General features: G+C 35.3%; 1 protein-coding gene across 2 annotated transcripts; it reads left to right on the forward strand.

Moving 5' to 3' along the window:
* Positions 1 to 928: 928 nt before the first annotated feature.
* Positions 929 to 6,674, forward strand: LOC100245846 (signal peptide peptidase-like 1). 2 transcript variants are annotated; one of them, XM_002268310.5, is made up of 5 exons: positions 929 to 1,072; positions 1,389 to 1,466; positions 2,145 to 3,088; positions 3,839 to 4,039; positions 6,342 to 6,674. In XM_002268310.5, the coding sequence occupies exons 3-5, from the start codon at positions 2,291 to 2,293 to the stop codon at positions 6,456 to 6,458; spliced, it is 1,116 nt and encodes a 371-aa protein (XP_002268346.1). In that variant the 5' UTR covers positions 929 to 1,072; positions 1,389 to 1,466; positions 2,145 to 2,290; the 3' UTR covers positions 6,459 to 6,674. The 2 variants fall into 2 exon arrangements, with proteins under 2 accessions (XP_002268346.1, XP_010662729.1); XM_010664427.3 differs by having other exon boundaries at positions 1,066 to 1,176.
* Positions 6,675 to 11,736: the final 5,062 nt, after the last annotated feature.

Raw genomic sequence — 11,736 nt, forward strand, 5'->3', positions numbered from 1 at the left:
AAAAACAATTGTTATTAGGAAAGACACATATCTTAACCTTATAGTGCATTCACCAAAGCGCCCACGATGAACATAGGAGAAGTTGATGGATGTGGCCAACCTTTTGATTTGCCAACAATCTACCCCAGCGACACCCTTGGGGTTAGAACCCGTGATCTCGGTTCTAATACCACTTGTAAGACTTTAGGTGATATCAACTCTCCTAAAAGCAATTGCTTTTAGGAAATGCGTATACCATAACCTTATAGTGCATTCACCTAAGCGCCCACAACGAATACAAAAGAAGTTGATGGACGCGACCAACCCTATGATTTGCCAACAATTATATTTTTAATTTTTAATTTTTAAATTTTCGATTTAATCATGATAAAAAGGTTCGGGTAAGCGGGTAGAGCTCTCCTTTTATAAAACTATTCTGATTGAAGTTTAGGAGAAAAAAAAAGTCTGAATCAAATAAAGTTGAAGGGAATGATCAACTTGCAATTTATAAAATAAAAGTGTGTTTGAAAGTGATTCTAAAAAAAATTTCTACAATTTCTGACATTTGAATTATGAAAATTTTCAAGTATTAAAAATATTAAAAACGCTTTCTAAAATCACTACAAAATGAGTTATAAGTTTAGTTAGAAAAAAGATTAGCAGTTCAAAAAGAAATCGGGATAACTTGTAGCTCACATAAATTGGGAGTAATAAAATTGTTTACTTAAATAAAAAGATTATTTTATCCCTTTGTACAAATTTTAAAAAAGAAATTAGATAAAAGATATTTTTGTTAAATAAAAATTATATCTCAATATTTTGGTTATTCTTTCAAAGATGGATTGTTTTGAATCTTTTAACCAAATAACCTATCTAAATTTCAAATAAATAAAATCTCACACTGCTCAACTCTAAATACCTACAAGTTGAGGTGTAAAAATGCAAAATCATACACTTTTTGCCCCACTATATTTTCGTTTTTCACTATTGAGCTTCAGTTGTGCTCTGTGGAAAACACATACTCTCTCACAGGGATGCCCTCATAGGGCAAAAGGGGAAAAGAGGAGTCTTTCAAACTCCCCACTAGTCCAAGGTAAAGTCCTCACAGCCTTCCAAATCCATCCCAATTCCCCAAAATATTCATTTCAAAGCCCCCATATTTATATTTATGGCGTTTCCACCTTGAGATCAGAAGCAGTACAGATCTTTATTTGTTACATTCTGCTTATTTCATGCTTTGCCCTAGGTGTTTTGGGTTTGGGCCTGTTTGGTTGCTGAGAAAATTTGGGAAAAAAAGAAATAAACTTGGGGTTTCATTTTCAATTTTTGAGTGCAGGGAAACCCAGAAACGGAAATAAAAAAGTCAACTTACCAGAGTTTTTCTTTTGTTTTGCTTTTCCTTTTCTCAGGAACCAAACGGTGGGCGATTGCGAGGCTTTTCTTTGGCTGAGAGTGGTTTTGTGCTGTGCTTGGGTGGTGGGAAAAAGGTAAGGAAAGAAAAGAAATTGATGTCTTAGAATATTGAGTTTCTCATTTTCTGGGACCTGGAAGTATTTGGCTCAGCCGAGATGTTTCATTTTCCAGGAAATGGAGACAATTATACACTTAATTGCCTTTCATTTGTTGCAAGCCAAAGGCCCAAGGTTAAATTGTTCTTCTTTCACTGAAATGGATTTAGCTAGCAAAATGGTTTCCAGGACTTTATCTTTTGCTTAAACAATTTTGGAAATAAAAGAAATTTGGAGTCTTAGATTTTTCCTAGGGCATTGTTTGGTTACTGAGAAAACAATAAAGAGTAAAGAAAAGAAGAAAGAAAAATTGAAAGCACGTGTCCTCTGTTTTGGTTCCCACAAACCCACAATTCGACCGCACAAAGTATTGTAAACAACTTCCTACAAAACGTTAAAATTTCTTTAGAAGTTATAACACGCGGAAGCAGAAAAAAATGCAAGACCTTTTCTTATTTATTTACTGTTGTCGGCAATCAAATGTGGCCTATGGAATTGAAAAACTCAATGCAACCTAGACGGATATCTCTAAGAAACTTTTTCCATGGAAACCAAATAAATCAAATGGAGCTTTGGCAGTCTGATTTGTTGAAATATCAACTAAGTTTCTAGTGGCTGTAATTAAATGTTACTTTTCTTTCACATGATTGTTTGCAGGTTGCATGGATTTCTGGATATAAGTGTTCATGGTAGAAATAATGCAGCTTTAGCCTTGATCCTTGTGACCACTAGTTTGTTTTGTTGCTAATCCATATGCATGAGAGACAAACTTGAATTAGAAAGAAGTGTTTTTTCGGTTAGTCATGGAGCCATTGTGGAAGCTTTTATATTTGTTGGAACCTGCACCTGTTACTCTTGTATTGACAGCAGTGGCTGTGACATTTGGTTCTGCACTTCGAGCTTTAAACTATGGGAAAGAAATGGAGCGAAACCGTGACTTATCAGAAGCATCTATTACTTTAGATAGGTCCCAAGCTCTGATGATCCCGATAATGAGCTCTTGCAGTTTGCTCTTGATGTTCTACTTGTTCTCTTCTGTATCTCAACTCCTCACTGCATTCACTGCTGTTGCCTCTGCTTCATCCCTTTTCTTTTGCCTATCTCCTTACGTCATGTATTTGAAGTCGCAACTTGGGTTGCCGGACCCATTTGTGTCACGCTGCTGTTCGAAGTCTTTTACTCGCATACAAGGGCTCCTATTGCTGTTATGCTCTGGAATAGTTGCAGCTTGGCTCGTGTCTGGGCATTGGATATTGAACAACTTGTTGGGAATTTCTATATGTATTGCATTTGTGAGCCATGTCCGCCTTCAGAACATCAAAATATGTGCCATGCTACTTGCTTGTCTGTTCGTATATGACATCTTCTGGGTTTTCTTTTCTGAAAGATTTTTTGGGGCAAATGTTATGGTGTCGGTAGCCACACAACAAGCATCCAATCCTGTGCACACGGTAGCTAACAGTTTGAGTCTCCCTGGGTTGCAATTGATCACAAAGAAGCTGGAGTTGCCGGTGAAGATCGTTTTTCCTAGGAACTTGTTTGGAGGAGTTGTTCCTGGCGGTAATTCTGCGGACTTCATGATGCTTGGTCTTGGTGACATGGTATGAAATTTTTTTTCTTCCATGATTTAACTTACCATGCACTTATCCTGGTTGCTGTTATTTTTTGTTACTTTGAAAATTGAGGTGGTGCATTGAAATTTAATTTATGCCTGCAGTTTTCCATGTGTGGTCATAAGAAAATTGTAGATCATATATGCTGTTTTGCCAGACGTATCCATGGAACTGAATAATCATTTTCTTTGTGTACAATGTTAAATTCAGAAGTATTCAGTTGAAAGATCACAGCTACAGAATCTACGTGCTTACTTTCTTTCTTTTAATTCAATTCTTATTTAGCTATCAAAAAAAAAAAAAAAAAGGTATACAAAAGTGTTATGCCATGCCTTTTGGACTGGCTTCATGGATTTGATTATCATTTTTTATTTCCCATTTTTCTTTTTGTTCATGAAAAGAGCATTCTTAGGTCAAGATCTATCATGCCTCTAGCCAAAATAGTTCTATCAAATCTCACAAAGGATACACCCTTGGGTGATGCTTTTGGATTTATTCCATGGCTTTATCAGAGGACCGTTCAATTCCTATTGTATGTATTATGTACTATATTTGAAATTAATAGGCATTCATATGTAGAGACTGCATGTTTTTTTCTTCTTGTTTGGTATATTTTGTTTGAGAATATCATCGTGCTATTATCTACCATTTGATTATTCCATTACATTTGAGTGCTCTTGCTGCTTCTTTTATGAGGCTTTTAACAAACTCTTAAGCTTTTGTTCTTCCATTTTGCAGGCTATTCCTGCCATGCTTTTGGCTTTAGTTCTCTGTTTTGATCATAGAAAAAGCAGGGATTCAGTAAGTCCCTTAGATATACCTTCAGCTAAAGGGCACAAATATATATGGTATGCCCTTTCGGGATATGCAATTGGACTTGTAACTGCTTTGGCAGCTGGTGTTTTGACTCACTCACCTCAACCTGCACTTCTTTATCTGGTATGTATTTGTTGAAATCTTATTGCTATTTTATTAACCTGAACATGTGGATGAATTAGTTTTCTTATGGAAAGTCAAAGTGTTAGGAATATTTTCTCTTAGTTTGCTCTCCAGATTTTAATCTCTTGACATCCTCCATTTTGCTTTAGAAGCTCCTAACGTTGTCATAGGTACTTATGCTTCTGTTTTGTGGCCCACTACAAGAAACTAATGAGTTAGGAGTCATTGTTCAAATTTTATATTGTGGTTCATCCCATTTAAACTATCTTTTGATACCTTTTTGGATCCCTTCCAAGAATCGACACCACCACATACCACCCCTGGCCCAGTCTTTTAATAAATAAAGAGTGAGCAACAACATGAAGATAAGGGGCTTGAAGTTGAAGGTGCAAAATTTTGGGAGAAGTCTGGATATGCTTATAAAAGTTAAATTTAAAAAGTTATAAATGAGTATATGGGAGAAGAATATATCTTTCTGGTTATCATTAGAGACCCGATAAATAGTACAAAATGTTAATACAATCACTTCATGAGATGTTTGTCTAAAATTAACTTTCATCAACTTAGAAAAAGGTGTTCTTATTCTAGAAAAATTCAGTGTGATTGTATCAGTGTTTTGGGACTGTATACCAAATTTTGAGATTGCAATGTGGGACTTGCTGTTAGTGTTTTGAGAGGAGGTTGACAGATGGGAAAAAAAAAGTACTTTGTGGTGAATGAAGGGGATGGGATTGCCATGAAGTTGAGAGGTTCCCTTGAGTTAGGCTTTTGATGAGTATCAAGGAATGCTGGAAGAAGTTGAATTAGCTTGTTCCATTGGGTAAGGGATGAGACTAGATACTCTGGGTAGAGATCATGTGCTCTGGAGTAGCCTGATTAGAGGATATGTTTCTTGATTTGTTTCCTAGAGCCTTACATAGTGAGGAATGTGTTGGATGTTAGCTTCATTGCAACTAGCATATGCATTGAGAGTCAAAGTTGCTGGAGGAATTTGTTTAGACTGTCTATGAGAGTAGGATGGGAGGAGCAAGATTGGATGTTACTGGATAAAATAGGATGGAATGTTGTTGGATGGTTGCAGTAAAGTATGGCAGGTTTTCAGTTGGGTCTTATGTGATGCTTTGGTAACCTTGGAAGGAAATGGGGTACAAGTATTTCTTAACTTTTGTGTGGATGTGAAGAGGAAACTGTTAATCACATACTAATACATTGTATAGTGGCAAGAGTTCTGTGGGATATGATATGTGCTTTGGTTGGTATTAAGTGGGTCTTTCCAGAAACTGTAAAGGAGGTACTATTAAGCTGGAGGGGCCCTTTTGTAGGGCAAAAAAGGAAAAAGATATGGAAGTCTATACCGTTGTACATTTTTTGGACTCTTTGGAAGGAAAGAAATAGGCTTGCTTTTAGGGGGGGGGGGGGGGGGTGTTAGATATACAGAAATTAAAAAATTCTTTTGTCTGTATTTTATGGGGATGGGCGAGAATGTATAGTGGAGAGAGGTCGTTGTCTCTTATAGGATCCCTGGAGTGGATAGCCGCCATATAAGGGCTGGTGGGCTTTTTGTTGTTTATGTTTTCCTGTGTTTTTTGAGGCTCTAGCTAGAGTGTATACTCCCTGTATGCGTGTGGCTTTTTGGCCTCTTTTCAATATATTATATGCTTACTTATCAAAAAAAAAAAAACTACTGGTAACTTGTGCAAAGTTACTGTGTGTTCAAATAGGTGTTGCACATTCAAAAGTGTCAAGAGTGGTAATTTTTCACCCGTGATCGGTGAGTTCACATGATGATGCCAAAGGCAGTTATGAAGCTTCTTTAGGTTTGGAAGGCAGTTTTGAGGGTTGATCTACACTACATAGAGAAGAATAGAACCATTAGGCTTGCAGTGTTACAACTAGAACTTATTTGGGTTTTTTGATTAAAAGGGTCATTCAAAACCCAATTTTGGAAATCTAACTCTTCATCTTTTTTTGGCCTCATTTTGACAAAAATGCCCTCATTTTTCTTATAAAAATAACTATTTATTTTAAAACATATATGTAAATACTTGAAATAGTTAAGAGCATTTATATAAAAAATGAGATATTCTTCAAACAATAACATTGGAAGGGTTAAATTTACAAATATAGGGATTACTTCATCCCTTTTAACCAATTAATTCAACTTATTTTTCAAATATTTGTTGGTGCCATGTATTATGATTGAAAGCAATTGTGGATGGAAAATGGATACCATGGATTATTCACTAAATCCATTATGTTTTTATTTGTGCAGCTTCTAATTTTCCTCTTTTGGTGCTTGTAGGTGCCTGCTACATTGGGACCCATCATATTCGTATCTTGGATAAGGAAGGAGCTAGCAGAATTATGGGAAGGGACTATGCCAGACCAGAATGATAAAGCTCATTTAACAGAAGTTTAAAACACTGACATATATTAGTGTTGGAGGAGCCAATTGAAATGTGTAAATTCACCTGGCTATCCTTAGATGGAAACACCTCAAACAGAATGAACCATTTTCTTATTTATTTTTATGGTATGACTTTGGTATCAAGCACTTACGGTTCAAAAATGAGTTAAACTATCTTTCCTTTGAAATGAAACATAAGGCAGTGATGACAGAAAAATAATTCTGCAACGGATTCTTCTGTTGATGAACTTTGGAAACCAGTTTCTGGTATATGGTTAGTGCCCATATGTATTTGAGGTACTGGAACTTGAAAATCATCTTTAGAATCAGTCTTGACCTTGTCTTATCTTTTCAGGGTAAAGTAAGATTATGGTGAGTACCTCTATCTATATCACATATTGGAACTTGAAAACCATCTTTAAAATCAAACCTAGCTTTTTGATTGTTGGGAGTACAATGCTTAAACACTATCTTCAAGTTGCTTCTTGCGGACAAAGCCATCTAGAATCCACTAAGTCCCTCTAGAATCCACTTCTCTACTTTCCACACCCATATGTGGATGTCTCTAGAAGCTTCCAAACCTTTCCTACTGCCATATTCAACCTCAAATGAGGGATTATTTTGAGCAGATTGTGACTGCCACATTTCTAGAAAGTGGGAACAATTTTCTAGTTATTTTTGTGATATGACTTTGGTATCAATACTTAACTCTTCACAAATGAATTAAATGAAATATCTCATTTCTTGTACAGGAATGTAACTCTTCTGTTTTACACATTTATGATTGTTTAATACAGAAAACCAAAAGCAAGAATCAGAAGAACTCCCATACCAACCGACCTCATCACCAACCTTGAGATTTCTTCTGTTGACAAGCTCTTAGGAAATAACTGTTTTTCCATTTCTTCAAAGTAAGATAATGATGGGTGTGTCTACATCATAACAAAATTCCCATAGTCCCGTTTGGTAGTAATTTTAGAAAACAATTTTAATCTAAAAAATATTTTTTGATAAAATTAAATTAAATTAAATTAAATTAAATATTTGATAAAAATTTGAGAAACATTTTTAAATTTTTTTTAAAACACTTGTAATATTAAAAAAAAAAATCACTTTATAGTGTTTTTGGATAAACACTTAGAGCCTATTTCTAAGAAGCGTTTTTAATATTTCTAATATTTGAAAAATTTTATCAATCAATTGTTAAAAATATTGCAAATATTTTCTAGAATCACTCCCAAATGCATTCTTAAAGTGTGTTTAATAATGATTTTAAGAAGTGTTTTTATTCCTTTTAACACTTAAAATTTTTATCTTTTAAATATATATAAAAAAAACTAGAAACACTTTCTAGAATCATTGTCAAAAGCACTCTTAAGTATGTTTGACAGTGATTTTGAGAAGTATTTTTGAGCTTTACAATAATTGAATAATAAAAATTTCCAAGTGTTATAAAGCCGATAAATATTTCTTAAAATCACTATCAAACGCATTCTTAATAAGTGATCCTCCTAAAAACACATTTTTACTAAAAACACTATAAAAAACTCAGACCAAGAGTGCGTTTGAGAGTGATTCTAAAAAACGTTTCTAACCTTTTTAACATTTAAATAATAAAAATTTTCAAGTATTATAAATATTAAAAGCGTTTCCTAGATTACTACCAAACGAGGTATATCAGAATCCGTTGAGTAGTGATTCTAGGAAACACTTTTAATATTTCTAATACTTGAAAAATTTTATCATTCAAGTGTTAAAAATGCTAGAAATGCTTTATAGAATCACTCTTAAATGCACTCTAAAAGTGTTTTATAAAATTACTATTAAACACACTCTAAGAGTCTATTTGATAGTAATTCTAGAAAACATTTTTAATTTCTATAACATTTGAAATTTTTTATCATTTAAGTGTTAAAAATGATAGAAACGTTTTTTAAAAATTTTAAAAAATACTTCTAATATTAAAAAAAAAAATCACTTTATAGTGTTTTTGGATAAATACTTAGAGTCTATTTGGTAATGATTCTAAGAAGCGCTTTTAATATTTCTAATATTTGAAAAAAATTATCAATCAAGTATTAAAAATATTAGAAATACTTTTTAGAATCACTCTCAAATGCATTCTTAAAAAGAGTGTGTGTGGACACCGCATTTCGGCTCAATGCGTTTCCCACTCGAATGGCGAGCTCGATTTTTTATTTTGAAAAATGATTTTATCGATTAAAAAAAAATGACTTGGAGTCGCCACTTATTTTTATTTTACTTTTAAAGGGTAAACAAAATAAGAAAGAAAAACCCTAAGTGTGACTCCTTATTTTGGAAAAGATGGTCCACGAAAAACCGGATCGGGTTCGAGGGTCAGGTTACTTATCGGGAAGGTACGGTAAAGACTGTAACACCCCTCTAAGTCCCTAAAGTTGGGTCTCTACTAATAAAATGAAGCTGACATGACAATTGATGATGTGATCAATGAATAATCAGTATGATCGCACATATGAGAATCAAAGCATGCATATAGAAATACCAGAACGAAAATAGATATGTACCTGGGCGACGAGCTACAATGCGCTATCAAGAAGGAAAGTTAGTGCACAATGAATAGATATAATTACGCGCATATCAAGGAACAGAATAAATCAATCATACATGGCAAATGAATCAGTCAAACAATCAATCAGTCGTGAAGTCACGTATGTAGGGCCCCTACCAAAGCCCAGTTCATTTTTGCATGAACTAATTCCATAAATTTCATCACTTGAAATTACGGAATTTGATTCCTTGCTTATTTCAAAACATTTTAAAAACAGAGGAAGTATGAAAATTGCTTGCCAAAGATAAAAGTGGCAGCAAAGCTTTATTAAAAATGTGATTTTTAGGACTTGAAACCCTAAGGATGAGAATTTAAAATGTGAGGCATCCGGAGAAGGGAATGGCGGCGGGGCAGGTATTCCGGATGTGAGACATTCGGATGGAATGGCGGCGCAGAAGGATTCCGGGAGTGAGACACCCGGGGGAATGGCGGCAAAGAGGAATTTCGGGTGTGAAACACTCAGATGAAATGGCGGCGGGAGAAGAACTCTAGGAGTGATACACCCGGACGGAATGGCGACGGAGAGGAATTTCGGGTGTGAGACACCCAGATGAAATGGCGGCGGAGAAGAATTCCGGGTGTGAGACACCCGGATGAAATGGCGACGGAGAGGAATTCCGGGAGTGAGACGCCCAGATGGAATGGCGGCGGAGAGGAATTCTGGGAGTAAGATGTTTGGGTCCGGGTGGAATGTTGGTGGACGGAATTCCGGATGTGAGGCATCCGGATGAGGTAGAACGTGGTTATGAGTAGCATGAAGGATAGGTATAGGTTGTATGGATATGGGGGTTTGGGTGAGTGGTTTTAATGGATATGTGAAAGAGTGAAGGGTGACATACACCCGTGAGACTCCATGTAAGCGAGGGGGGTCAGATGGAGAATGAATGAGAAGAAGATGGGTGTGGTGGAGGATGCTTGATTCCTGCAAGCTTGAGTGAGGAAATGGGTATTATGACCTAGAGAGAGAGGTGGACAGATGAACGATGGGTATAGGGATGCTGATGAGGTGAGCTTTGCTGCCATGACAACTACTCCAGATTTTCTAGGATCTCTTTCGAGCAGGGATGAGAAAATGGATGCGTACCATGGACGGATATCAAGAAACAAGGGAAGTAAAAGAAACAGAGCGTGAAAGAAGATGAATAAATAAAGGAAAATCTCATAAAATCCACTTCATGAATCATCCATGAATCTTCTGAGCAGGTGGGTAAACCATATCAAATGCAACCACCCTCATGATTCTCAAACATTTCATAACCACAACAGGAGCATATCAAATTAAAAGATGGACAAATCTACACGCATGCAGGCATACATATCAACAAACAGATCAGTGGCCTTCAACATCCACCCAAAACAGCATTATGTTATGGAAAATCGATGAATAATGAGAGACGAGGAGAAAACTGCGTACATACCTGGTTCCTCAAGCAAAAAGAAATCAAGTCTCAGCTCTCTCAATGAGTTTATCTCTCCAAAGACTCCTCAGGTAAAGCAACTCACCTCAAATGTCTCTCTCTGTCGTCAAGAACTCACTATCCCTCCTCCGTAGCTTACTCCCTCAGCTAAGAAAAGCCTCCCTCTCCCCTTCGCTCACCCTTGGCAATGGAAAAAAGCTCCTCCCTAACAACTAAAAAGCCCCTTCTAACAACCAAAAAGCTCCTCCTAACAACCAAAAAGCTCCTCCTGACAACCAAAAAGCTTCTCCTGACAACCCTAAAGCTCCTCCTACTGCAATTCAACCCATACTCTTTTCGGTGTCTTCTTCTGCAAGCCACCCTTCTGCCACACGCCTGCTGCAGCCCCCTTTTCCTGCACACCTCCTTCTGCAGCCACCTTTTTCTCTCTTCACAACTTCTTCTACAGCCCCCTTTTCTTCTCTCTCATCTGCGCCCCTTGACGGCCAGTGGGACCCCTCTCCGGAAAGTTCCTCCACGTGTCAAAGTCCTACCGCAGCTTCAAAAAGCGAGGTGGATTCTTTATGGCCACTAAGGATGTGACACGTGGCTAAAAAAATGCGATCTGCAAAAAACAAATAGAGAAAAGGTGACCCATGCCTAAATGGGGGTCTACAGTGTGTTTGATAATGATTTTAAAAAGTGTTTATGATATCTTTAACACTTCCTAAAATCACTATAAAACACATTCTAAATCACATACCAAAGTTAAAAACTATCTTCACTCTTGACCTTTTGATAGCCTCCTTTGCCTTTTGATAATGTTCCCATAAGAAGTGCACCCCTATAATATAAAACTAAATTTAATTATAATTTTATTAAAAATAATTTTCTAATTATAAATAAATTAAAAACAAATAGTTTTTAATAAAATATGAATACTAATATTACAATAAAATTATAAATTATGATTTTTACAAATATTATAAAAAAAATATGAATATTAACATTCTTATAAAAGTATAATTGATTTATTTTCTTAAACATAAATTATGATAATTTAAAGTTAATAATTGATAATACTATTTTATTTTAAATGAATTCAAAGTTAAATAAAGTTTAACTTTTTAAGAGAAAAATGAGTCAAAATTTTCATTACATATACATATTTAATAGTTAATTATGTTAGAGTATTCTAAAAGTTTTTATTTAGTCTGTAATTAATTAATTAGTTTTTTGATTTTCAAATTATTTTAAAAAATTCGAAGATTCATTAATTTAAACCATTAATTATGTTTCACTT

Source organism: Vitis vinifera, chromosome 16 (assembly GCF_030704535.1).
Source record: "Vitis vinifera cultivar Pinot Noir 40024 chromosome 16, ASM3070453v1".
Lineage (NCBI taxonomy): Eukaryota > Viridiplantae > Streptophyta > Magnoliopsida > Vitales > Vitaceae > Vitis > Vitis vinifera.